This window comes from Amphichorda felina (genome assembly GCF_050947745.1).
Source record: "Amphichorda felina strain 45539 chromosome Unknown scaffold_2, whole genome shotgun sequence".
Taxonomy (NCBI): domain Eukaryota; kingdom Fungi; phylum Ascomycota; class Sordariomycetes; order Hypocreales; family Bionectriaceae; genus Amphichorda; species Amphichorda felina.
This window is the reverse complement of record NW_028145048.1, coordinates 1,068,573-1,096,111: the sequence shown is the minus strand read 5'-3', so window position 1 is coordinate 1,096,111 and position 27,539 is coordinate 1,068,573. Positions and strand designations below refer to the sequence as shown.

The 27,539-nt window shown below is 56.1% G+C and overlaps 6 protein-coding genes across 6 annotated transcripts; 5 read left to right on the top strand and 1 right to left on the bottom strand.

Annotated features, from left to right (window-relative positions):
* Nucleotides 1-1,446: 1,446 nt before the first annotated feature.
* srs2 (P-loop containing nucleoside triphosphate hydrolase protein) lies at nt 1,447-4,997 on the top strand (the record flags this gene model as incomplete). The annotated part of the gene is made up of 2 exons (XM_083191374.1): nt 1,447-4,366; nt 4,711-4,997. The coding sequence occupies 2 exons, from the start codon at nt 1,447-1,449 to the stop codon at nt 4,995-4,997; spliced, it is 3,207 nt and encodes a 1,068-aa protein (XP_083052588.1).
* Nucleotides 4,998-6,341: 1,344 nt separating this feature from the next.
* ACO1O0_001894 (Neutral/alkaline nonlysosomal ceramidase) lies at nt 6,342-8,660 on the top strand (the record flags this gene model as incomplete). The annotated part of the gene is made up of 3 exons (XM_083191373.1): nt 6,342-6,923; nt 6,975-7,505; nt 7,557-8,660. The coding sequence occupies 3 exons, from the start codon at nt 6,342-6,344 to the stop codon at nt 8,658-8,660; spliced, it is 2,217 nt and encodes a 738-aa protein (XP_083052587.1).
* A 6,976-nt stretch (nt 8,661-15,636) lies between these two features.
* On the top strand, nt 15,637-16,704 carry ACO1O0_001893 (mitochondrial 37S ribosomal protein uS7m; the record flags this gene model as incomplete). The annotated part of the gene is made up of 2 exons (XM_083191372.1): nt 15,637-16,182; nt 16,249-16,704. 2 exons carry the CDS (start codon nt 15,637-15,639, stop codon nt 16,702-16,704), a joined length of 1,002 nt encoding a protein of 333 aa, XP_083052586.1.
* A 1,280-nt stretch (nt 16,705-17,984) lies between these two features.
* On the top strand, nt 17,985-20,172 carry ACO1O0_001892 (universal stress protein; the record flags this gene model as incomplete). Its single annotated transcript, XM_083191371.1, has 3 exons — nt 17,985-19,041; nt 19,102-19,942; nt 20,001-20,172. The coding sequence occupies 3 exons, from the start codon at nt 17,985-17,987 to the stop codon at nt 20,170-20,172; spliced, it is 2,070 nt and encodes a 689-aa protein (XP_083052585.1).
* A 1,196-nt stretch (nt 20,173-21,368) lies between these two features.
* ACO1O0_001891 (uncharacterized protein) lies at nt 21,369-23,646 on the top strand (the record flags this gene model as incomplete). Its single annotated transcript, XM_083191370.1, has 4 exons — nt 21,369-21,698; nt 21,757-22,303; nt 22,371-22,818; nt 22,878-23,646. The coding sequence occupies 4 exons, from the start codon at nt 21,369-21,371 to the stop codon at nt 23,644-23,646; spliced, it is 2,094 nt and encodes a 697-aa protein (XP_083052584.1).
* A 796-nt stretch (nt 23,647-24,442) lies between these two features.
* Nucleotides 24,443-26,740, bottom strand: PAB1 (polyadenylate-binding protein; the record flags this gene model as incomplete). Its single annotated transcript, XM_083191369.1, has 2 exons — nt 24,443-24,560; nt 24,621-26,740. The coding sequence occupies 2 exons, from the start codon at nt 26,738-26,740 to the stop codon at nt 24,443-24,445; spliced, it is 2,238 nt and encodes a 745-aa protein (XP_083052583.1).
* Nucleotides 26,741-27,539: the final 799 nt, after the last annotated feature.

The window sequence follows — 27,539 nt, the reverse complement described above, 5'->3', positions numbered from 1 at the left end:
GGGAGAGATGGGCATCGCAGAGGTGGTCGGAGCGAGGAGGGCGCCTGCCGTGTGTGGTTGGACGGGCGATCGTGACAGCAGGGGCAGTTAAGCGCCGACGTCAATCAGAGACCTGTTTTGATTGGTGGCCAGACCTGCGCATCACCGACCCCCGCCCTACCTCAGAGTGTCAAGAAGATGCCAAGAAGGGGCCAAGCGTAGTTCATCAGGTCCTGGCCAGGCCAGACTCGTGCTTCCAGGCTTTTTTTCTTCCATTGCCACGTCTTGGGAACTGTCGCTTCCTGGTCCAGGCCGACCTTTTCCTGCTGCCGGCATGCGAAGCGTGGTGAACCACGCTGTTGGAATCGCAGCAACCACATTTGAAGGCGGCCCACGGATCAGAGGATGCACTATGGATGCAGCATCACCAAAGCGGTCACACACAAGCAACCAACTTCGGTCACTCTCATTGATATCATGGTGCCTCTTAGGACCAACCGCCACCAACCACCACACCGCACATCCATTTGTGAATTTGTCTCTCTGCCCTTCGCCATTCACATCGTCACACCCCATGATTGGGAGATGGCAGTCTCCCAGGATTCGCTAGTTGGTATTGGCAACCTTGTCACATGTCGGCTGCTATTACCCTGCGTTCTCCACGGTCCCAGCATATCCCAAAGAGTGCCGTGATCAGACTATCATGTCGCCTTCTCGGATTGACAACATCCTATTGGTAACTTTGCAGTGCCGGGTATCCGAAAGCAGCTTTCTAATGTCGCGCCCTCCACTAGAAAGTGCGTTTGTCCAAAGTCACAGCACCCTCATAACCCACCTCAGAGTGGCGGAGTGAAGTTTTTCGGCTTGTGTCAAATCTCCATTACTAGACCCAGATATAGTATCTACTAATATGTTTTTGATATGGCTGTATTTATAAACATGTAAGAAGTATATAAATATTGTCACAGTAAACACCGCATTTCATGAGGTCCATTTTGAAAAATATTAGTTGATAAAAGCTCAGTCAGTAGGTGTGCGTTCTACTTGAGAGATGATATTCGTATCCGTATCAGAGCAAGACTTACATAACACACACAAATACGAGTACAACAAAATGAAACAACACACAAAAACTAGAGAGCACAACTACAATGTAAAATAAGAGACCAGGCTATTGTTCTCTCTTGTATACCAGGGATGTGTTTGGGATTGTGTGCTTTCATATGGTGACGAACAGTGATTCTTAGTCAGCTGTTATCACCTGACTTCGTGATGACACTGGTGTCGCGAGACGCGACAACCTCCAACGCGGTCGAAAACGACTGAATGTTAGGGTGAACTTTGCTGACATCAACCCCTTCTGGGAAAGGAGCTTACTCGGGGTTTCAAACAGGCTTCCTAAAGCCCGACAATGAACAACCCCGCCGAGAAACAGTACCAACGCGCCGTCGTGAGCGCGTCAACATCATGTCAACACCACGCCCCGAGGCCGCCATCCTCAAGTCTCTCAACAATGCCCAGCGTCGAGCGGTAACCTCGAAATCACCAACCGTAGCCATTCTCGCGGGACCTGGAAGTGGAAAGACCCATACCCTCACATCACGCGTTGTATGGCTCATTCAGCACATGGGCTACCTGCCCTGCAACGTCATTGTTGCGACTTTCACCGTCAAGGCCGCCCGTGAGATGAAGGAGAGAATCAACAAGACCCTTGGACAAGAAATGCAGAAGAAGATTGTTCTGGGGACATTTCACTCCATCGCAAGGCGCTACTTGACGACCTACGGAAAACTCATCGGGTTGGACTCAAAGTTTAACATTGCGGACGATGGCGACTCCAAGGCCATCATCAAGAGAATAATCGAAAGGCACCGGCTGAAGGTTGAACCATCATACGCAAGATCCTGGATCAGCAAGAAGAAGGCCAGGGGGACATCAGTTGCACAGTCCCAGAAAGGACAGAAGAATGACGAACATCTCGACCTGAAGATCTGTTTCAAAGAATACCAGGACCACTTGGAGCGCTCAAATCTCCTCGACTACGACGACCTGCTAGTCCGCTGCGTGGAGCTCCTCCGAAGACACCCCTCATGCGTCTCGAATGTCCAGACGGTTCTGATTGACGAATACCAAGACACCAATGGAATTCAGTATGAGCTGATGAAGCTTTTTGCGCAAGAGAAGGAGCGCATCACGATTGTGGGAGATCCGGACCAGAGTATCTACGGTTGGCGATCTGCCGAAGTCAAGAACCTGTACCGGTTGCTTCGAGACTACCCGGACACGGATGAGATTTCCTTGGAAGAAAACTACCGGTCCTCGCAGGCGATCCTCAATGTCTCTTTGAGAGTTATCCAGGAAGACGAGAAGCGTTACCAAAAGGTCCTCTTGCCGGTTCACGCTAAGGGTGAGCAGCCGGTATTGAGGAAACTTTCGAGCTCTGCCAGGGAAGGAGAATGGATTGTGCAGGAGATCAAGCGAGCTGTCATGATGTTCGGAGGTATGCTGAAATACGAGGACGTGGCCATTCTGCTTCGTTCTGCATCTCTGTCGCGACATGTTGAGTCGGCTCTTGGTAAGGCCGGCGTGGCCTACCGTATGATTGGCGGCCACAAGTTTTACGAACGAAAGGAGATCAAGGTTCTGATCGACTACTTGCGCGTCATTTATCAGCCGGACAACAACGACGCGGTTGCCCGTATAATTAACATTCCCCGACGAGGTATCGGCGAAGCGACGGTCAAATCTCTTCTCGAAGAGGCCGAACAGTCCAATATGACTGTCTGGTCAGTCATCTACAAACATTGCCGAGGTGAACGTCAATCCAAGACGAACATTCGAGCCAAGATGGAGCAGAAGCTAAGTTCTGAGCTTGTGCGAATCATCTCCAGCCTGCGACAGAAGGCTGAAACCATCACATCAAGCAGCCCCTTTACCCTGGTCAACCTGGTTGAGCAACTCATCTCGCATCTCCACTTCAAAAAGCACCTGGAGGAGGAGTATAACATCGATCATGAGCAGCGCTGGGCCAACGTCCAGGAGTTTGTTAATATGGTGGGGGACTTCATGCGCGACTTTGGTCGTTTGGATGAGGATGCCCTCCCTGAGGTGGCCGATGTAGAGCAGGCTAAGAATGACAGCGCGCTTGGGAACTTCCTGGCAAACGTGTCACTAGCGTCAGATGCGCAAAGAGATGATGAGGAGCACGGCAAATCATCACTTGTGACGATATCCACAATCCATGCCGCCAAGGGGCTCGAGTGGCCGGTTGTCTTTGTGCCATCAGTCTACAATGGGATCATTCCTCACACCCGTTCTGAAGACGTAGACGAGGAAAGAAGATTGCTTTACGTGGCCATGACGCGAGCACAAGCGTTTCTATATCTGAGCAGCCCACTTTACGGCTCGCAGGGCATGGGGAGCAAGGTCGAGTTGTCGAGCTTCATCGCGCCTTTTGCCTCGAAGGCTTTTGCTCCAAAGGGACCCTCATTTGGCCGCCATGTACTCGAAACCGCGGGCAAGATTCTTCAGAGAGATGTGCCCACAGAGAAGGCAATTTTTGACAAACTGCCGCCGATGTTTTCCCCCGAAGATGACCAGTATCCGATCAATCCCATAGACCCCAAAAATTTCGACGACGCAGATATGAATCTAGAAGATCACTATGCAAGGGCACCGAAGCGACAACGGACAGGTCCAATGGCGCGAATGGCAGAGAGTAGCCGAGGCGATGACTGGCAGAGAGAGTACGCGACTACCATGGAGCAGTCCGCTGGGTTCACCATGTCGCTGCCCGGCTTTGTGTCTGCCGGAGCACACCAGTATACCATTGCTGCTGCCAATGCCGAGAAGGAAGCATCGAACAAGGCTGCCGCTGCGAAGAGAAGCACAGCACGTCGTCCAGCAGATCAAAAGAGTCTGCTTGGTTTCGTAAATCATGGGAACAAGATCCGAGAGACGGGACCGTTGGACGGCGGTCGTTCCGCCATGACATCGTTTGGACGACACCAGGCTGCCGCCGCACGTTCTGCTGCACGATTATCTTCCGGACTAGGCAGCATTGACCCAAAACTGGCCGATCACAAGGTGCGTACGGGGCGACCGTTGGCACGACCGGTGGTACCGAAGCCTGCGGATGACGGACCGCAAAAACAGTATGCTTGCTTCTCGAGCTCGCCGCCCAGACCGTCATCACCCGACAAGGTACAAGAGGAACACTCGGCCGAGAAAGTGGCTGGTGACCGACCTGCCACGAGCTTCCATGCTACCACCTTTACGTCGGTGCGGTCCCAAGGTGGTATCCGGCGCCCAGTCGGAATGGGACCGCCGCCATCGATGGATCGGTTACGAAAACCATTCAAACCCCTGACAATCAATCGGCCGCGTGGTGCCGGAAAGTAATTCTGCGCGACTTACGGAAATGCACCGGCATAACACATTTAATACATGACGAAGATGTCCGATAGGAGTGTTTTGATGGCATTTACACGGGAATGTGAGTGGGGTTCCCAAAACGGTTTTGTGGGCATCACCGTTAAGCATAACGCCTCATTGACGATAGCGTAAGGCTTAGTTGTAGAGTACTGGGTATATATAGAAAAAGAAACAATCGAGCATTCTGGTCTTAGAGCATCATCAGCAGCTCAAAGACATCAATCACCCAAGCAAAACCACACAAAACCAAGCCTACAAAGGTTCAACAGGCCACCACATCCACACCCACATCTACAGACGGATACTACCCAACTTCCACCATGAACGCCATCACCACCCGCCTCTCCACCCCCATCGCTAGGGCTGCCAGCCGCCGCGCCTTCTCTACTTCGGCGCCGGCTAGGGCCAACACAACTACAGCAACCTCCACACCAGCCTCGTCCGGTTGGTGGAGCAACCTGCAGCCGCAGACGAAGCGGTACGTGGCGTACGGTGTCGCAACGTGCGCGGCGGCCGACAGCTACGTCGTGTACAACTACTTCCCCCATTGGTTTGGCACTTCGAAGGAGAGCAAGCAGGAGTAAATAGAATGCACGGCACACATGCCTCGGCTTAAGTATCTAGTAGCAGGAAGGAGGGGCGATACTCTGGGGTAAAGGGTGGAGATTTGGAGCTGAAGATTCTCATGTACGTAATAGAGGAGGGATGCTAGTAGTATTAGTTACGAGAAGTCGCTCTCGTGGCGGCCGGGCCGAATTATATCGAGCAGGAGTTCCCATAATTCCTGTATTAGGAGTTTGTGTCTCCGTTCGTCGAGCCCATCCACGCTATTTCATCCGCAATGATGCCTCTGTGCCCATATCCGTACGGAGTAGCTCGTACTGGTACAATCCTGGTGCAAATAGACATGGCAAGGGGTGTCATGTGATAGGTGGACGGCCCCCACCCGTCCCCACTGCTCTCCGTTGTCTCCAGCTAGCTTCTCTCCGCCCCAGAAGGATCCGTTCTAGCGGCCTTTGTCCATCACGACGGGCTAGGTGGGGCGGCACTGATGTTCGTGGAAATGAGACAAACGTTGAAGAGATTGTTTTCATCTGATTCCTTCTCATTTCTTTCAGCAGGTGGTCATGAGCAGATGGTTCTATCAACACGGAAGGTGGAAGCCTGGTGACATGACAGGTGATCTCAGGGCAGGAACATAATATTGGCTGGAATTTGGGAAAGAGCACCCCCATTGTCTTCAAGTTGTCTTCAACTCTTCATTCTTACTCCCCCACACTCATCCTCGTCCTCAATACTACTATGTACATAGTATTAGATACTGCCAACTGCCAAGAGGGCCCAGTCAAGCGCCCCAGACGCACCATGACGGATGACCAAACGAGGTTGCAGCGCATCATCGCCGACCATCATCCCATCACATCGACCATGGCCATAGCCATGCCGGCCCATCGCCATGGCCCATAGCAGGGTAGCTGTGCGCGCGGGTGCCACTGCAGCCGACTGGGGAGGGCCCCATTGGCAGCACGGCATCACGGCGTCCAGCCCTAGATTTTGATCGGCGGGGAAGAATCCATTCTGGGAAGCTGCTAACAATGGGCAACTCGGCAGACGGCCTCAACTGTCTTCCTCGACTGCTGAATGCTGCCCATCATCTGCATCGCATCGCTCTCGACCGGGGGCTCACGCGAGTCGAAGCAAGGAACAGCAGGCCCTATCCACTTCCCCCTCTCTCCAGAGTCATGGGATGGGGAGGCTCGGAACCGCGTGCCGTCTTGATACGGTCGCCCGTGGCCATGATTGTTGATTGATATATTGAGCAATCCTCGATCCACTCCCACGCCTGTATACCTGCTACCACACATCGCGACAGCTGCGCTTACATCTTGTGGTGTTTGCTGCTCAATCCCCAACTGTCGCTGCCCATCATGGCTCCAGCGAAGAGGCCCACGTTCGGCCTCGTCTCCACCATCACCTCGCTTGTCTTCTTGTTGCTTGCGGCCGCTGTATCTGCTGGCCCGGCACGACGGGACTTTGAAAGCTTTGCCGGACCTGACTTCAAGAGAGCCACCCAGGGTGACAAGTACCTCATCGGTGTAGGCAAAGCCGACATTACCGGTCCCGCCGTCGAGATTGGCTTCGCCGGCTATGCCGACCTTGACCAGAAGGGGTCTGGTTTGCGCCAGCGCCTCTATAGCCGAGCCTTCGTTATCGGCGATGTCAACAACCCAGAGGACCGCTTCATCTACATCGTTCTTGATGCCTTGTCTGGAGACACGGCTATGCGCTATGGTATTCTAGAGGCTCTCGAGGCGCTCGGTGGCGAATACTCTGTCTATGGCTCTCACAACATCGCCTTGACGGGAACGCATGCCCACTCCGCCCCTGGTGCCTGGTTCAACTACTTGACGCCCCAGGTCACCACTTTTGGCTTCGACAAGCAGAGTTACCAGGCTATTGTGGACGGTGCTGTCCTCTCTATCCAGCGTGCCCAAGAGAGTCTTCAAGAGGTCAGTGGAACTGCAGCTCATGCGTAGGCTCTCTCTGCTAACACACCATAGGGATACCTTGATGTTTCCACTGCCGAAGTTGAGGGTGCCACCATCAACCGCTCTTTGTATAGCTACCTGCACAACCCCATTGAGGAGCAGGAAAAGTACGGCAACAGTGTCGACACCAAGATGACCATGATGCGCTTCCAGCGTGCCTCGGACAATAAGGATATTGGCCTTCTCACCTGGCACGCAATCCACGCCACCTCTATGCTCGGCAACAATACCCATGTTGCCGGTGACAACAAGGGTCTTGCTGCCTGGATGGTCGAGAGCGAACTTGGTGGTACTGGTAACGCGGCTGAGGGCTTCGTGGTTGCCTTCGGTCAGGCCAACCATGCCGATACCTCCCCCAACATCGGGGGAGCTTGGTGCGACGATGGCTCCAACAAGCAGTGTGATTTCAAGAGCAGCACTTGCTCAGATGGCACCGTCGTTGACTGCCATGGTCGTGGGCCAAAGTTTGAGGCTCTTGACCTCGGTATCTCGAGCTGCTACGATATCGCTATTCGGCTGGCCACCGCCGCCAAGGTCGCATATGTGAGTGGGATCTGACCTCCAGAATCACCCCCAGCAACTGACCGGTTCCAGAATTCCTATGGGTCCAAGTCTACCCCGATTGTTGGTAGCACTGTCAAGTCGTATCATTTCTTCCATGATATGAGATTCTGGGAGTTTACACTGCCCGACGGCACTCCCGCCCAGACCTGCCCTGCTGCTCTGGGATACTCCTTTGCTGCCGGAACCTCTGACTGGCCTGGTCTGTTCGACTTTACCCAGGGTGACTCTGGTGAACCCGACGCCAATCCGCTTTGGGCGGCCGTGAAGGGTCTCTTGAAGAACCCTACTGAGGAGCAGAAGAAGTGCCAAGGCGAGAAGCCCGTCCTTCTTGACATTGGCGAGATGGAGACACCGTACGCCTGGGGCCCGAACATTATTGATATTCAGACTCTGCGTGTAGGCCAATTTGTCATGGTCACTAGCCCCAGCGAGGTCGACACGATGGCTGGCCGCCGATGGAGGGAAGCCATCGCCGCAGAAGCAGAAACCTTCCTTGACGAGGAACCCATTGTGGTTGTTGGCAGCCCTGCTAATACCTACGCTCACTACGTCGTTACCCCCGAGGAGTATGACGTCCAGCGCTACGAGGGTGCGTCGACGCTCTACGGTCGTCACACGCTCGATGCGTATATCAACCTCACGGTTAGCAACCTCAACTATGTCGCGCCCGGTGCCACTGGTCGTCCGGACCCCGGCCCATCTGCCCCAGACAACCGCGAAAACTCCCTGGACTTCATCACCGGCGTTGTCAAGGATGGCCATCCCATCAAGTATGACTTCGGCGATGTGCGCACCCAGCCCGAAGCCTCCTATTCCCTGGGCGATATCGTCAAGGTCACCTTCCAGGGTGCCAACCCGCGCAACAATCTCCGTCTCGAGGAGACATATGTGGCTATTGAGAGGAAGGATGGCGACAACTGGACCCGGGTCCGCGACGACTCGGACTGGTTCCTTGTGTACACGTGGCGACGAACAAACGGAATCCTTGGCTACAGCGAGGTTGACGTAACATGGGAGACGGCTGGTAATGCTGGGCCCGGGACGTATAGGGTCAAGTATTACGGAGACTGGAAGGCCATTGGAGGCAAAATCACTGCGTTTGAGGGCACGAGTGGCAGCTTCGAGCTGAGCTAGGACACCAGCTCGATCCGTCGTTAGGAACAGGAGCTCTGAAGCGATAGTGTACGGTAATGGACAGGACTTGGAGCCTTGCCAGCAGTTATTTGTGATACAATAACAAACGTATAATAATAAGCATGCCTTATAATTCGTGTTCATGAAAAGTGAGACTTTCCTCTTCCATCAAACCGTAATACTTGCAATACTTGTCATGAGAACCCCAAGTAGTCCACATGGGGGTATGAAAGGCAGATACTGGCAGTGACACAAGAATAATCACTCGAATTCTGGGGGTTGTTGGGGACTCCCTCTCCGTAGGGCAGGGCGAGGCGAGTCTGTAGTTCCCCCGTCATAGCAGGGCGCACCGCAGCTCGGTTGACGTCGGTGTTTGGTCGCACAACGTAACCTGACCTCGGAACCGTATCAATATCCTGTGCCATGACTGCACATGTCTAAGATGGGAGTTCTTGACCGCTATTCTCGCGTCCTGTCTCTTGTTACTAATATGTGCGTGCTGAAACCCTCCAGCGGAGGTAGCTCCTGAACATGCCATTGGTGAAGGAAAGGGGGCTGAGCGATTAGTCCGGAGTTGACGCACCTCCCATTTGGCTCGGTTGCTGCGAGAAGCGTGCTCGCGAGGTATTTTGGGCTCTTTTCAAAGGCTCCAAAAACACTTGCAGACGGAACAACCCGGACAGCCAGCCTCCTCTCTCCTTTCACCGGAGGGAGGCTGTTGCCAAGCGTTTTGGCTCTTGGAGCGACGACTAACTTTGGCCGTGGCGAGTTGGACACAAACAAGTTCTTGAAGTAATCTGTAGGTAGCATGTCCCATGGCAAGACCTTGCGTGTTCGGAAATCCGTCAACGCGGGAACCCGGAGGAACAGGCTTCATGCCTCCTGGCTACATGGCCCGCCCCCTCGGGCCGCTCCCGCACACACGTACAAGGGATGCCTGCGAAAAGCTTGCAACCCTCTCGTAGCCATTCATTTTTCGTGCCCTTCCGTCGGGGCTGCCCTGAGTGTTTGCCAACCCATGTGCACCACTAGGGGCTGCCGGCCGACGGGAGCCGACATGAGGTGACAGACCCTGTGGCTTCTTTGCTCGCGGCAGCATGCCGTTGCGTGGCACTGCGTTGGATTCTCGATGGAAGTGAAAGGACAGAAGCCGAAGAACGGGGACTTTGTATTGTCACTGTCCTCTAGGGGCCGGAAGTAGGGAGGGGCCGGTTGATCAAAGTCGAACGGGGGAATAAGAACTTGCATGATAACTCCTGAGACTCGAAACAGCATTAGTGGAAGAGAATTGATCTCCGATCTCTCACGGCGGGTCCAGAGGCTCTTGTGGGCTCCTCCATACGTGTTGGGGCTAGAACACCGTTGACAAATAGTAGCAGTCGGCGAATTGCTGGGACTTTTGCACATGGACCAACAGTTTTGTGGCGCGATATAATGATCACCTCTTCCGTAGATAGAGGTTGTCTCGGTGAGTACAACCGTGCTCTACTCGGATAGCTCCCAAGGAGTGGCAGTTGCCGGGGATGAGCTGGTTGAGAGTTCAACATGACCATCTATATGCCTCTTTGCAACAACGGGTTGATGCACCGGGAGTTTCTGGTAACGCGCCTAAAATCTCTGATCTGCTGCAATCGTAAGGTAGGGGATGCAGGCTGCACGCCACAATGTACAGGCAAGGGGACAATCTGGGGCAGGATAGAGCAACCGGCTGCCAACAACTAGTAGAGTTTTCAGGGTGGCAGAAAAGGAGCTTCATCAGTGGATGAGTTAAGGGAAGATCTGCCGGTGGGTGCTGAAGGTCCGATACATTGTGGAGGCCTGCGTCACAGCCTAAACTCATAGTCGCACGACACAAGGTCGCCATATCTTTGTGGACCAAAGTCTTGTGGTTGGTTCTCGAGGCGCGGGCGTGCTCCTACCCGGTTGAAGCTGGAGCCTTCTTGCTCTTATGGGATATTAGTGAAGCTTCCGGAAATGGGCTTGGTGGAAAGAGAGAAGACGAGAGGGACAATAAGACCACCTCAATAGGTACAACCCTATGAGATGTGGCACCAGCTCATCGGTTTCCCGCAGCTGAGCCCAACAGCCACTTGCGGCCTGGGCCGTATGCACTGTTATGCAGAGGATCTATCACCTGGCCATCTGGTTGTTCCGCTGCCTCATCCGTGGGGTGTCGACGTGTTCCAGGAGGCCCCCCAGGGTCCTTTCGCCAGGTTTGGGCAGGGAGTATGGGCGGATTGACGGTGGCGCATGGCTGCATGTTGACCCTCGTGCAGATAAAGCACAGCGAAGCAGTGCACACAAGATCGTCCCGGGTCACGGAGATGCGGGGGGGCTCAAGAGGCGAGACAAGTTGGGACACGATGTATGTGGCCGTAGGTACCGCGTACATAGGTCTTCTTTGGGCGTCTGGGGCCCGACTGGAGATGCTGGGGGATGATGGCCGGGAATTGGGGGATTCTAGTATCTTCCCAGTAGTAAATTGAAGTCATATGGGGTATGGCGGGTCATGTGAAGCAACTGATGTCAGAAGGATGACGGTGATGCAGCGTCGAGGAGCGGGTGAAGTTCAAAAAACAGGTGGTGGGTGGTGGGTCATGGTCATATCGTGGCCATGTTTGTATTTGGGAAAGTGCACCGCAACCGTGGGTGGCAGTTGCCTTACTTGCGCGCCCCAGCGTTCCGAACTGAACGTCTAGGCACCAATCGACGACGTCTTCCATTGCCTTGGACTCCTTCTTTCAACGAACATGTCGAAGCTTGCCGAAGTATCAGTTACATCCTTGCCTAGATGGTGACGTAGAGAGGCACGTGCCTGGCATTGCGTGGCAGCGTGGCAGTCTAGCGGTTCCATGATCCAATGCGCTAAAACGACCCCGGCAGACCGGTTGACCGGCTGACCGGTTTTTGTTGAAGCCCAACAGGCTAATGACAGCCATCTTGGCGGCGTTGAGGTTGCATTGGGGTGGACGCGGGGCCGGGGGCTGTCTTGTTCAAGGCGCAAGGGGTCCCACTGGTTCATACTACGAGTAGCACTATGTACGGATACTCCGTACGGATTGGAGTTTTGGACTCTATCCAGAGAGAAACGTCAAACGGTGGTAGGTAGAGGTATCCGCGCTGATGAACCCCCTAGAGACCTACCCGTGGCCTACTCCGAAATACCTCTGTGGAATTTCTTTTTCCCTCGTGGTGTTCGCCCACGTTTTCCTTGGTCTTGTCTTGTCTGCTGGCTTTGGCCTCTGGGCCGCCGCTCCCTCGCGTCAAACAAGTGTCACTAGGGATGCCATTGACCATTGTTGAGTGATTCACAAGCCCGGACGAGGAGCGGAGGCGGAGGACTGCGTCGCGGCATCGGCGACACGAGGGCTTGACGGGAGAGTCCATGTCGTCTGCCTGTGGTTCCACCGTTCAGCCGTCCACCCGTCTTGCCCGTATCCGTTCACGGGTGCGTCGCCAGTGCTGACCGCAGTACGGATACCACAACACCGCAGCACCGCAGCACCGCAGCACCGCAGCACAACAGCACCGCAACACCGCAGTGCCGCAGTGCCGCACCGGCCGGAAGCTGGCCGCGGCCCCGGCACTGTCTGCTACTCGTGGGCTCCAGGCCCAGAATGGCATAATCATCGCATTAGCCCCACGGGCTAGGGCCGCGGTTCTCACTCCAGCAGTCCAAGGCGAGCACTGACAGGCGGCGACCAGCTGTCGAAGCGGCCAATGCGCAAGACGACGCACATAGCGGTGGTTCGGTCCACGGACCAGCCCATCGCCGTGACTCGGGCAAAGGAAGGAGACGAACAAAGGCGATAGAGCAAGCGAAAAATATCGGGGACCAGGGTTTACTTGGGTACGGAATACGGTCGATTGATATAGGCCGAGGCGACCCTCCGGCACTTACACCACCCAACAGGGACTAGCTGGCCACACTAGCTGGATGCACTAGCTGCCTGCACTAGCTTGCCTGCACTCCGCTGGAGCACTAACAAGCCCAAGTGCTAGCAGCTTGAAGCCTAGCATGGACCGTAGCACGCCTGGCAAGCCCAGCAAACCCACCAAACCCACCAAAGCCAGCACGCTCAGCAACCCGACTCTAACATGCCACATCATTGAACCCCCAAGGCTGGGGAAAAAGCAACGACACGCCCCGGTCGCCTTATCGTCATTTCTCCCTCGTCCATGGACCGTGGACCATGCCATGGCCCATGACCCCATGCGTGGGATCACGTCCTTTCACCTGGTCTGACACGAACACCAAAAAAAAAATCAAACTGAAAAAAAAAACACATGAATTCCATCAGCGTTCCAAACGGTCCTCCCCCGCCCCCTCGCCCACGCCCAGTGCCCACCCCCATCCTCCCGCCCGTTGCCGTTGCCGCCAAACAATCTGTCTGCCCTTGAACCATCATCCATCGCCCCGATCCCGTTTGCCCTTCTAGTTTCCACCCTTATACATACATAGTACTACCCGCATGCCCTTTATGCAATCTTCCGTACGCACCACCTGCTGGGCCCATTGTTCATCCATGGCAACTTGACGCACACAAACAAACATCCGGTCCTCTTTCTCGCCCTCGACATAGGAGATTACTTCGCACATAGCACGGACACGGCCAGCCTTTGCGCATTTCCTCGGCCCATCACAGCCTGTTGTTTGTTCGCACTTTGACAGCAGCCATTCTTCGGCCACCGGCAGCAACTAATCCGCTTCTGCCACATCACACAGCCGCAGCCAGCCAGCTGGAACCCGGTCCACAGCATCATTGCTTCCCGGAGTCTGCTGGCAACATTGATTGCCTTATTGTATCAGGCCACTGCTCTGCCTTTTTTTTGCTCGCCTCGTCTTTGCGCCGCGGCCATCCGCTCCCTCTGTCGTGGCCCGCCCACCTGTCATACCGCGAGACCAGCTAGGATATAAGACGTCGAGGCTGCCACAACACCAACACCACCACGCCTCAATCTTGAACCCCGGTCACAATCAAATCGCCTGTTGGGCTCTCTCCCTCTCTCTGTGTTGATTTTCGTATGCCCATTTTGGGAACCCCAGGGGACAGCGCATCAAGCCCCCCACGTGAGCAGTTTATCGGCGCCATACGAATACTATTAGTATAGCCAGCCACCACTCGGGGACTCGACACCATCATCACCCTCCCAGAGTTATTCCCCCCCTTAGACCATGACTACCATCATGAGTTCCTCGTCAGCTACACACACGGCGGCCACGACTTGGCAGGATCGCCTTGAAGGTGAGATATTGCTTTGTTTCTGATCCCCTTTGCGGCTCAAGTGCGCTAACCCCGGGTTTTAAGACTGCTGCCGTGAGGCTCAACTACAACCACCCGTTTTTCAGATGTACTCGGACCGCCGTGGTAAGCGCCCTTTTTTTTTCTTGTCTCATGTATATATCGCCACTGCCACTCAGGGACCGGGCTGACAATTCAATATCAAGGGGGCCGCACTGCTTGGTCCAGCAAAGTCACCATTGATGGTCACTCGTTGTCGGCACGGTACTGGTATGATGGGAGGTATCTTAACAATGCCAAAGAAGATGTGGCAGAGGTTGCCTACAACTGGTTGATGGGCGGCTCATAGTAGTCCAACAGTCCCGGCGACAACTCCTTCGTTTCTTGTTTTCTGCTTGCTGAGATGGGAGGTCGAAGCACTGCCTGGCGCAGTCCACCCTGTCAAAGTTCTGTGTTTTTTTAACCTTCTTTTATCGGGAATGTCTTCTGCCATCTTCAGCGTTGTCATTCTGTTTGGAGTTCTCAAGGCAACCATGGGGTCACTTCTTTTTTCTGGACACCGGGAGGCGGAAACGGGACACGGTCATTCGGCTTGCGCCGCCAGATTTAGCCATTGATTAGGCTTCTTTTCCTCCTTGTATTCACCGGAGTTGAAACTTTTTCGGTGTTGATTATGGCCGCACGGGCTCTTCTGCCTGGGGTTCTTTGGTTTGCTATACTCGGTGGTTCGGCGTAGCGGCGGACTCTGTAGATGATTGGCTCAGTGCCTGATGTTGCTCACCACGCAGTGAATGATGATTCTGCAAACCTCGCTCGACCACTCGAGGATGTGAGGTGAGGGCTTGCCGTTGCCGATCTTTCTTTTTCCGCCCCGCGTCCAATATGACGCCAACGTGGCCGTTGCTGGAGAGGCGTGGGAATGCCCGCTAAAGTCCGGCATGCCGCTACATGCGGCGGGAAACCCTGAAGGCCTAACGGGCCGTGTGTCGTCACTGTCTTGCCCGGCCAACGACGAGTTCGAAGCCAAGACTTGCTAGCTACCGCCTGGGGTCGCCATGTTCCGGAGGAGTAGGTGATCTCCGTGCCCCATGAGATGCCTCGACCTAGGTCCTAGGCCGGCAAGCTCAAGCTCCGCTCAACGCTAAGTTTCTGGGTGTGTTAACTTGGTAAATTTATAATAAATATTTAATATTACAAAGTAGGTATGTGCAACTTGTAGAGACTGTTGGCTAGACGTAGAAGCTGCAGGTTGAGGCCAAGAGAGCTGAAGACCACAAGCCTTCAGCCCTGGGTGGACGTTGACCGAACACTGGCATTGCGATGTTAAACACTAGCAAGGTGAGAGCTGTTTCATGAGCCACGGAGGGAAGTTTGTTTCTGCATCATCGCAGAGTGAGAGTCGTTGAAGACGTCGTGGGACGTCACACAATCAAGGACGAGCAGCTGCTGTTGTAGAACCCCGTCCGGCGCGTCATCCTTGTGGCGATCACTTGGGAATTAAGAGTTGAGTCCGTTGGGGCCTGGGCCGCTTAGGCCGCATTGAAGAAGTGCCTTCTCCCGGCGTGGCCCGGTTATGTAATCCACCCAAGGATCATCGGTCTTTTATTAATCCGACCACAGAGGGTACCCGGAAATTTCGTCGCGAAGCTGATTGAGGCCGTGAGGACCGTGACGCCAGGTCCAATCGACAAGAACCAGTTCGACAGACGCCGCGAGCGACGTGGAGGATTGCCATGTCTGCGACGTCAAGGGTCTGGGGCACATGCAGGGCGCTTGCCGTTCGGTCAAGGCCTGCCGCCCCTAGGACCGAGCCATTCCTCTGCTCCGTACGACCTAGACGATTCTATTCGGACGACGCCAACAATAGCCAATTGCCCCCAGCGCACGATCAATCGAAGACCTCGAAGCCGGCTACGCAGTCCGCCTCATCTGGCGGCTCCCCAACGGATGCACTGAGCGATGAGGCCCTGGAACAAATCTTTTACGGCGGCCGGACTGCGCCAAAGGAGGGCGACGAGGGCCTGACCAAGGCACAGGAGGAGAGCCTTTACCAGTCGGGAAGGATACCGCCTTCTGGTGAGGCGGAAGCTCTTGTTCCATCTGGTGCGGTGAGCTCGCCAGCTCTCGCGAGGGGATTCCGTCGACGCACAGAACACAAGTTCCCGTTGCCCCAGAAGCCTTTCCCAGCCGACTTCAACCACAAGAAGCGCTATCACCCCGTCGTGGACCTTTTTGTCCGCCTCATTATGAGGGATGGAAAGTTGAGCGCTGCTCAGAGGGTACGTTTCCAATGCCACCGCTTCCTCCAGCTCCTTCCCGCATAGACTGACCTGGTCCATTAACAGCACATGGCCACTCTCATGAACGTCTTGCGGACCTCGCCCGCGCCCATCTACAGCCCCAAGTTCCCGCTTCTGCCGGGCACCCCGCCTGCCTCGCATCTACCCCTCAACCCCATCCTGTACCTGACCATCGCGATCGACTCGGTCGCCCCCCTGCTCAAGATCAAGCACCTGGCAGGTGGCGCCGGTGGTGGACGAGCACTCGAAATCCCCGTCCCGTTGGCGCTGCGGGCGCGTAGGAGATTTGCCTTCCAGTGGATCCTGGAGGCGGTGGCGAAGAAGCCGTCCAAGGGCAGTGGCCGCAAGCAGTTTGGTCAGCGACTCGCCGAGGAGATCATCGCTGTGATCGAGGGGAGATCCGGGGTGTGGGAGAAGCGCAAGACGCTGCACAAGCTGGGCACGGCCGCCCGTGTCAATGTTGGCAGCAACAAGAAGGTCAAGAGGAAGAAGGGCAACTAGAAGCGACGAAGGAGCGAGCCAGGGGCGGCGGCCTTGTGTATCATACGCATATTTTTGAATCTGTAACAATACATGTAAAAGCAGGATAGCGATTAGTTGCCTGTCAAAGCATGCGCTTAGCAAGGCTACCACGCCATCGCCCAGTGACTTGATACTATGGATAGGCGATATCATTCCCAGTTCGCCTGGTCCAACACGGTACGGAAACTGCCGATTGACCATAATGTAAAAGAGCAAACACCAATCGCAACCACCTTGATCGTGGATCTGGCCGGCTACCACCGCTTCAGCCGTGTGGTGACTCAGCCCCTGTGGACGTGCTGCGCGACTTCTGGGCCGCTCAGTACGAGTCTAGCCCGTGGATACGACATTTGTGGACGCTAAGCGTTGACAGCTTCAAAAATTGCCTGACGCTTCCAGTGTACCGGCGTAGTACGTGGTCGAGGGGTGGATCTTGGCGAACCGTGGTCTGCAACCGCATGCGTCGGCCTCGTCAGGAGGTTTGTCGGTTTTGTCGATTTCTCCCCCGCTTTAGAGCCTTTGCTAGCTCGGGATTTAAGGTCAGATTTAAGGTCCAGCTGGGACTGCGAATGGGGTTTGTAGCCGCTCCCTCCATTGGTGCTGTGGGAGCCTGTAGCCTGCACGAACAGAGCTCGCAATCCCGCCCTGTGTACTTCCTACAGGGCGCCCCACTCCCCTCCTTCGGAGTCTGAGCCTCCCTCTCCACCTCCGCCACCATCACACCAGGACCGTCCTCGATCTGGGGGCCTCCCACGACTCCACACAAGCACATGAGCCGGAGTCCAGACCTTGACTGTATTTTCATCCTCTACACCATCCTTACGCATACATAACGCCCTTGAATCGTTACTGCACGAGCGCGCAAGCTGTCTTGTGAGCATAGAACCCAACGCAGGCATACTCCATTTCTGTTGCCCGACTCGGTCCTTGTCTGGAGAAACTTCGAGCATTCAGCTCCGCTTGGCGACACGTACACTGAGGGGCATTCTGTTTGCGCTCCAGGGCCATGTATTGAATCTGTCGAGCCTACCGATACAACAATGCGCCTCTGGTTCCTCCCGGCAATCAGTCGCCATCACCGCAAATTTCCACGCTAGGAGCCCAGCACGTTCCTCTACACTACGAGCAGTACATAACAACTATCCCCATCAACGTCATCGACCCGAACGACGCGCGGCGTTCGATAACACTTGCCCAACATGCATCGACAAAAGAGAGACTCGTCGATGCCCTCGCCGCTCTCCCGCGACAGTCGCCCTATGAGTATAGATGCCATGCTCGACATGGAGCGGAGGGAGGTCTTGGCTCTTCTTGAGAACAAGCACACGGCCAGTGCTGCTCCTGACAAGGAGCGCCGCTCGGCATCTCCCTACGCAACCCCACGATCCCCTGTAAGGAGCATGCTCGATATTGACGAGGAGCCGGCTCCAGCCAAACCTCGCCCAAGTCCTACCCGACAGGGACCTGTCAGGAGCATGCTGGATACCGAGTCGCCGCTGTCTCCCCCACCACCGAAGCCAACTGGGGGGAGCAACACCACACCCAACTCTCCTACATCTTCCATCGAATCTGGGTCCAAGAACAGGAGTACCAGTCAGTCGTCACACCACCGCAGCATGTCCGATGCCGCCTACAAGCCAGGCCCTTTGGGCGGCCGCAACGACCCGACGTCGGAATACCAGTTCTCGGAGATATACGGCGCTCACAGTGGCAACCAGCTGAACCAGTTGCCACTGCGGGCTGCCCAGCTCGGTAAGGGCAATCAGACGAGAGGCGGCGCCCTTGGTGAAGCCCTTCGCAACAGCGATCTTAGTGGCCTACATATCCCTGGTGAAAGAGGGCGCAACTCGTCGCTCAGCGGCCTGAATCGGCTGGGGAACAAGTCCAAGTCCCCCCACAATCGCTTGAGCAACCGATCCAGATCGCCAGCCACTTTCTCGCCCCAGCTTCCGCAGGGCAGGACGTACCTCAACGACGGGCAGGTGCTAGATCTCAGCAACGCCTACCGCCGGCTCTCCGATGCCAACCTTGCTTACTCTACCGGAAGCTTGTCGCAACTGCCCATGCGGAAGGCCTCGGGCGACCCAGGCGAGGGAAGGCTGATCAAGGATTACCTGGGTCCCGATGGCGAACAGCTGGGCTCAAGCGAGGACGAAGAGCCGTACTCGACGGATGACGAAACGCGTGGCCGGAAGAAGGAGCCCAGGGCACTTAACCCCGATGCCAAGGGAGAGGGCGCCCAGGGCAAGTCCCGCTCGCGCTCAGGAGGGGGCCAGAGGAAAACACTCAGCCTGCTTGCAGCGGCAGAGGAAGAGCGTAAGTCGGCCTTTGCGTTCTCTCTGAGATTCATGTCTGTTAGCTAACTATCAGGCGCAGGTACACAAATTGCAGGGAATTATAAGTACGAGTATCGCTCACTCATCCCGGAGCCGGAGATCAAAATCACCAATTCTTCTGGTGACACGGTCAAGCCGAGCAAGAATGCTGTCCATCCTCACACGAGCTATGACCAAAATCCAAACTCAGCAACCCCATCCATGATTGACTCGGATGAGGAGGCGGATTTTGACGATATCAGGAGAGCCCAGAAGCTGTCGTTCTCCATGACCAACATTCTGTCCCAGACGGAAGGACACCGGGCAGTTCGCATCATCTACCGAGGAGAATACAACAAGATCGCTCAGACTGCAGAGGAGGAGAACCGAAGGCTGAGAAAGTACCTCGTAGCGACGGATCTCAGTGACGAGTCGACACATGCGCTGGAATGGGCCATCGGCACTGTTCTCCGGGATGGAGACACGCTGATTGCCATCTACTGTGTGGATGAGGAGACGGGGATCGTGCCCGGAGAGGGAGCCCAAGTGCCGGATGACCCCAAGGCTATGAAGGAGCAGGCGGCCGCGATCAACTCGATGACCAGCTCCAAGTCCGCGCCAGGTGGGCTCCACCTTAAGGGAGAGTCTGTGAACAACACGCCCAGGACGTCGCCAGCACCATCGGCCCGGGGGATGAACAAGGCTGAGGAGGAGCGGCAGCGGGCCGTCCGGGACATCACGGACAGGGTACTCCGACTACTAAGGAAGACGCAGCTGCAGGTGAGGGTCATAGTGGAGGTGCTTCACTGCAAGAACCCCAAGCACCTGATCACCGAAGTCATTGATCTCGTGAGCCCGACGCTAGTCGTCATTGGAAGCCGAGGGCGCAGCGCGCTGAAGGGGTAAGATGCCTGCCGCGGATTCGTGCGAGGGTTTTGTACGCTAACGAATGTGCTACAGGGTTATTCTTGGATCATTTTCCAACTACCTGGTGACCAAGAGCTCTGTGCCCGTCATGGTGGCCAGGAAGCGACTCCGGAAACAGAGCAAGTACAAGAGGACGGCGGTGCGGCAGGTGAACAACCTCAACAACCCGACAGCACGCAGTCTTGCGAACGCCAAGGTCGATTAGGAGCAGGCTCAGCCAAGGCGAAGATGATGTGTGTAATGTCATTTCCAGGGTAGAGGGCAGGCACTACTGCTACCGATTAGGAAGAGCGGGGTCACGAAGACTACGGAGTAGGTACTAGGTGGGTTATGTACACCGGGAGGAGGGGAACCCACGGAGATGGGAAGGCGTTTGCGGGACGGTATGGATACTATCACTCGTAACGCAGACAGGAAGTGATCTAGTCTGCACCGGTTGGGCTGTTTGGGGGACGGATCGGCCTAGGATGAGTAGCAGGACGGGATGTCACCTATGTTTACAGATTCTTATGACCAATGATGAAAGAGAGGGACCAAGCGAGCCGTGGCATCATGATGTATACGACCAATGAACCAATGGGATTAGCAGGTGGTGGACAGGGATTTGAAGTGCTCGCGTTGTTGTTGTTGTGTTGTTGTGTCTTGGGTCCCCTAGAGGGGCAATTCACGGTGCTGATGATGTGCTATCTTATCACCCCGCACTTGAACGGGGGTTGAACACGTCCTCTCCATGATGAAGCACGTCGCGCGCGAGAGCATCGGCTCGAAACAGCCACAACAAGTCAACGACAATAACAAATGCACGGCGGACGCATAGCCGGCAGCCGGTAAGTGGGTGCATGGCCCATGCGATAATAGGCAGGGCCTCTGAAGGCTTGATTCCCTGAACACCTTTCTCAGTCTAGGCGGTCTGGGTCCCTGGGACGTGGCCGCCCTCTGTGTCGTCTAGTCGTGATTGGCTGGTCGCAAGGGCTGATGAGACGTGGAGTTACAAGAGGCCTTCCCAACCTCTCGATTTCATGACAGGGCGACCGTTTGGGGAGACCGCCCAACCCAAGGCCCAACCCCGAGGCACCATTTGGCACTATTCGCCCCTGACATGATCGCACGGTCACTCTGTTCATAATTTTTTGCAATTCCTTGTGCTTATTGTCTAGGCTTAATCTCGGCCAGCGCCGCTGTGAAACTGTGAACCGGAAGTCCGGACCCCAGCTCGCAAGGGCCCAGAAGCGCTGCGACTCACGCCAGCCTCTTTGTCTATGTGGACTGGCCTAACGGCAACGCTGCGGGAGACAAGAGACGAGCAGGTCAGGTGACAGCCGTTAAGCGTCTCTGACTTGGATACTAGACCGTACCAGGGGGGGGGGAGGGATCAAGGTGCCGAGAGCGGGCGTCGCATCCATGACTTCGTTCCTGACCGTCAACAACAACGTCTCGCTCTCTCTCATCAGCGTCACCGTTTCGCCCAGCACATACCTCGCCAGCTTCATTGTCCTCTTTATCCTCCTCGCGCTTTATATTCCGCGCCGCGCCTTGGCTCTGCCGCGCTGGTCCTTTACTGTTCCTCAATTCCTGCGCTCACTTGCGTCGCCCGATAAGGCCCTGCCTGAGCCTCCACAAGACGACGACCACGACGACGACCACGACCTCTACTATTCCTACCGCGGCCACCACAGCGACAGCCCACTCATACTCCAGGACCAATCTCTTGTCCTTGCGCGCCCCGACCTGGTCCAGTATAATCTTCAACGGCCCCCGCGCAGACAACCCACCCCAGCCTCCGCGCCAGCAGCAGCAGAAGCAACAGGCCATGAGCGAGACCATCGACGCCCTCGACGTCTCCCTGAGGGACTTCGAGCACCCCCCCAGCCCGGATCTGTTGCGCCACTCGATGGGCCCCAGCGAGACCGCGACGACAGAGGCCGACGAGGACGAGGACCGCGAGGAGGATCTCCTGGAGTCGGAGACCGCTTCCGTCGGTGGATACTCGCCGCCGGCGTGGCGGAGGCTCGGCAACGGCGATCGCAGCAGCGGGTTCTGGAGAGGGCCCGTTGATGTCCTGGGCGCACTGCCTGTGCCCTTCCACACGTACTCGCGCGAGACATCACCTGCGGATGACGACTATGAGGGTGACGACGACGGGATCCTGCAGAGGGCTATCCGCACGAGGCTGCCCTTGGGGAGCCAGAGTCCTGAAAGGACAAGGCACTCGTCCCCTGAGAAGATGGTGGAGGATGAGACCTTGAGAATTCGGCAGAAGAGCCCGAATGTCGAAGCACCGATTGTTGAAAGGCCGAGTTCTGAACTGGCAACACCGGAGCCGCTGACAGAGAACTGTGAGTAACGCGCAAACCCACACCAAACTACCCTCATCTCCCAATATTTCGACGCTGACAATGCTAGATATCCGGTTTGCCGTCCGCGCCGAAGTCCAACAGCGCACTGAGCCCATTGAGACGGCCATCAACTTTGTCCGCAAACACTATGCCACCGCGACCGCCACCTGGTCCTCCACCATCTGCTCCATCCTCGTTGCTTTACTCAGTATCTCTTTCTTCAAGGCGCTGATCCAACCCGCCGCTCCCCGACCAGCTGGCGATCTTGTCAAGGTTGCTGGCCTGGCGCGCTCTTTTGAGCCTCTCATCTACTACTCGGAGCATGCCATTGTACAGGTACATGACCTCCAGGCCACCAGCATCGCCATCTGGGACCTAGGCGAGAGTGTGAGGACAAGTGATATGAAGGATGCGCCGAGCATTATATCGGACCTGGACGGGTTGAGCGAGACCATGAAGACTCTGGCGGAGGAGATGACGAGATTCCTCTCTCGCGTTGATGGTGACATGGACGCGTAAGTATACACTCTCAACAGTTGTGCTGGCGCCCATTTTTGTTCTGACAAGTCCTCAGCATACTCAACGTGATGGACTGGGCCAGAATGCACCTCGACCGCTTCCAGAAGACCAAGCACTCCTCCGCCCTCTCCCTCGCCTACGACAACGTCCACAACATCCTCTCGCAGGCGCACATCCTCGAGGACTCCACGGGCGCCCTCACCCCGATCGGCGCCGCCGCCAGCTTCCTCTTCGGGCCCTCCAACCCGCAGCGCGAGCAGCGCGTCGTCCAGCGCGTCTTCCACGAGTTCCTCACGGTGCTCGAGGAGGCCATCCAGTCGGAGCTGCAGCACTCCCTCACCCTCTTCGCGCTCTTCGAGGCCGTCGATCGCCACATGATCAACCTGGGCCGCACCGTCGTCCGCGAGACGTCGGCCCAGGAGGAGTTGCACGACGACCTGCTCTCCGGCCTGTGGGCGCGCATCCTGGGCCCGCGCGCCGCCGACCTGCGCAAGTTCGAGCAGAACCTCGTCCTGCTGCAGGACGTCCGCGAGAAGACGGTCCAGAACCGCGGCGTCCTCGAGGACCACAACACCAAGCTCCTCAGCCTCAAGTCGTCCCTCGAGGGCCTGCGCGCCAAGCTCGTCTCCCCGCTCGTCCGCGGCGCCAACGCCACCACCCTGTCCCTCGAGGACCAGATCCGCGGCATCTCCGACGTGAGCGAGTATCTCGGCGGCGTGCGGCGCGTGCAGAAGAGCCGCGTCATGGAGAGCATGTTTGCCAGCACCCCGGGCCGGCGGTACCTGGTCGAGCAGGGGTGGGAGCCCATGGGTGGGAGGAAGTAAAGGGGGAGGGAGCGAGCAAGATGTGGTGTTAGCGTTCACTAGTTCGATGGATTTGTTCGGCTGGCTTTAAGGCTATTTAGGTGGGAGACCTGAGAAGAGGAGTTGACGCGGATTCTGACATTGTTTGATGGCGTTTTGCGAGTGGGATAGGCGCAGCGGTTCATTCATTGCATCCAGAACACAGTTCTGGTGGCTTCAAATAACAGAGGCATGGCCCGGCGTTTCATCAGGTAGGCAGATAGTACATAGCATGGCTAGCTGCAATCAAGCTGAGATGTTAGGGCTTCATCAGGTCTGTCATGTATACCGTGAGAAGACATCACAATACCAGGACGCAACACTCAGCAGATTTAAGGAATGTCATTGTATTAGAGAAGCTCTCCTCGCATGGAAAAACAACTGCTCCAATTGAGCCTGTGAAAACGGTGGCCATCCTGGGGGTATCGACCTACAGGCCACTTCAGAAAACCTACGATCCTCAACGCCTTCCGAGGTGGATTCGGTCCACGGACATTGCTGCAGCCATCCCCAAAGGGTGGCATCCGTAGCCACCTTGCCAATCATAACTTTTCCCCTCCCTTCCTTCCTGAGAAGAAATTCCAAAGAAGTCTATCCGTACATGATGATGCCTCAATAGAATACCTTCAACAAGCTGGCAATGATGCTTGTTGAGTGGTAGCCCTTGCACTTGACGGCGTGAGAGGCATTGGTCGCAACGGGTGATAAATGTTGTCCGTTAAGTGTAACAATGTAACAAAGGAAATGTCCATAGAAAAAGAGGAACTGTCACCTAGGCTTAAGCCTTGGTCTCCTCCTCCTCCTTCTTCGTCTCGGTGCCCTGCGACTTGATGTACTCGTCGTACACAGTGAGAGCCTCATCGACCTTGGCCTTGAGAGCGGCCTCATCCTCGATGCTTTGAAACGTTAGCAGCTATCGCTAGTGGCAGTAGGAGCACACAGGGGATTGAACTTACAGGTTGATCAGCTCGTTGTTATCCATCTCCAGAAGCATGCCAGTGATCTTGCCCGCAAGGTCGGCGTTGACCGCGGCGATCTTGGGGAAGAGCATCTCGCCCAGAATCTGCTTCTGCTGGGCGGGCTGGGCGGCGGCAAGCTGAGCCTGGATCATGGCAGAGGGGGACACGTCGTTGCCACGGCCGCCCTGCTGGCTGGGGGCGCGGGGGGCGTTGGCGTTACCGCGGCCGGCGCCACCCTGCTGGCGGTTGTTAGGGGGGTATCCAGGCATACCGGGTCCCTGCATGCCACCAGAATTAGGAGGAGCATTGCCGGGCATGCCACCGCGGCCACCCTGGGGAACACCGCCACGGCCACCAGCCATAGCCTGAGCCTGCATGGCGGCCATGAACTGAGGAGTACCAGGCTGCCCGTACTGAGGAGGGAACTGGCCGGGCATGCCGTACATGTTGGGGGGCATCTGCTGGGCAACGCCACCACGGCCGCCCTGCTGAGGGTAGCCAGGGAACTGGCCGGGACGTCCGCCCTGCTGGGGCATACCCATTCCAGGCTGAGGGAAGGGCATGCCACGGCCACCCTGCTGAGGCATGAAGCCAGGCTGCTGGCCAGGAGCGTAGAAGACCGGAGGCTGCATGTACTGCTGAGGCATGCCCGCGGCGGCGGCGGCCTGCTGCATGCGCAGCTGGTTGCGAGCCTGGATGCTAGCCTCAAGCTGGCTCTTGCGAACATCCTTGCGCTGAGCAAGAGCAACGTAAAGAGGCTTGCCGTTGATCATGCGCTGGTTCATCTCCGCAACAGCCTTGGTTGCATCGTCTGGGTTGCTAAAGCAAACGAAACCAAAGCCCTTGCTCTTACCGAGCTTCTTGTCCGTGGACTTCTTCTCAGACTTCTTCTCCTTGTCGGCGCTCTCCTCCTCAGGCTCAGCGGCTTCCTCCTTCTTGTTCTCCTTGTCCTTGTCCTCCTTGTCCTCCTCGCCCTCAGTAACCGAGTCCCTCATGACCTTGGCCGAAGTGATGGGGCCAAACTCGGCAAACATCTGGCGCAGCTTCTCGTCATCGACGTCGTCGTCGAGGTTCTTGATGTACAGGTTGACACCCTGGTACTTGCTGGCCTTCTCAAGACGGGCGGCCTCATACGACTTGCGCAGTTCCTCCTCGCGCTCGTGCTTCTTCTGAGCACGACCAACGTAGAGGTCCTGGCCATGGAAATCCTTACCGTTGAGCTCCTCAACGGCCTTGGCAGCAGCCTCGTGGGTGGTGAAGTTGACAAAGCCAAAACCGCGGCTCTTGCCCTCCTGGTCACGGGCGAGAGAAGAGGAGGTGACATCGCCATACTTCTCGAACAGCTCGCGGAACTCATCGTCGGTAACCTCGGTGCTGATGTTCTTGACGTAGACGTTGGTGAAGTTGGCCTTCATCTCTTCAAACTTGCTCTGACGGTCCTTCTTGGGAATGTGGGGACCAACAAAGACCTTCTTCTCGTTCAGAAGCATACCGTTAACATGCTTGATAGCCTGCTGAGCAGCCTCATCGGTCTCGTAGTGAACAAAACCGTAGCCCTTGGAGTTGCCGTTCTCGTCCTGGGCAACCTTGCAGCTCAGGATGTTACCAAAGGCAGCAAAGGTGTCGTGGAGAGCCTTATTGTCGATGGCAACATCGAGGTTCTTGATGAAGACGTTACCCTGGCCAGTCTTGCGGAGAGCGGGGTCACGCTGAGACCACATGATACGGCAAGGGCGGCCCTTGATGACGGTGTAGTTCAGCTCATCGAGAGCCTTCTCGCCATCTGGAGTCGAGTTGTAGTTGACGTAGGCGTAGCCAAGGGAGCGACGAGTAACAGCATCGCGGCAAACACGGATGGAGGCGACAGCTCCGATCTGGGAGAAAAGCTCGAAGAGCATGGCCTCGGTGACAGAGGGGTCGAGCTCACCAACGTAGAGGGAGGCAGAGTTCTGGGGGTGAGGAGCGGCAGAGCCGGGGGTAGGACCGGAGGCATCGTCGGCGGGAGCGACGTTGGTATCGACGGAAGGAGCCTTGACATCGCCGCTGCCGTTGAGGGACGTGTTGTTAAGGTCATTGGCGAGCTGATCAACAGCGCCAGAAGCAGTGTTCGCAGCCATTGTGAGGTTAGGAAGACTCGAAGGGACTACACCAACGAATTGAAGTCAGCCTATGTCTCTATGGGAGTCGAACTGTGGGATCAAACTGGGACAAATGCCAAGGGGAGGGGTGAAACGCACCAGAGATGGTCAAGCGGGTCGTCGTGAACGATGAAGGAAGAGCGGACTGCAGGCGAGAAGCAGCAGACCGGGATTAATGTAGCGAGAAACTTCGAAACCGACAGGAGGCAGGCTCGAAGGGTTTGTTGAGGTGGGTGTTGGCGTTGGTCGGTCAGTCGAGGACTGGGGAGAACAAAGCCAGCGAGGGGGTGGGTGGGATCTTTTTTGGGGTTTTCAAGTTTTTTTGGTGATTTTCTGGGATTGGGCGAACAAGTGAGCAAGCAGAGAGAACAAGTACGGAGACCGTCCCTCTTAACCGACTCGACTTAATTTCGGTTTGGTGAGTTGCGTTGGTGATAAGGTGGGTGTTGTGGGAGAGGAGAGGAAGAGAAATTTCGTTCAAGATGGGCATAATTTTTCTGGGCGGTGGAGCGACCCTTCCGCACCTTTCGCTCACCTCGGGGCGCCAGCAGCGGGTTTGGACGCTCACCTCCCACTGAGCCTGCCACCCCGAACTCTCACCAGTGTGGTTGAGGTGGCCTTCCAAGGTTGCCACACTGTCACACACGCTGGCGCACTGGCGCTGACCGCTTTCAAACTCTGTCCCCTCCACGCTAACACCGCGCCACCGTGCTGACTCGCTGTCCCGTTAACGTCGTACGATCGCTCATTGTCTTTTTCTTTATCGAGAAGGCGCTCG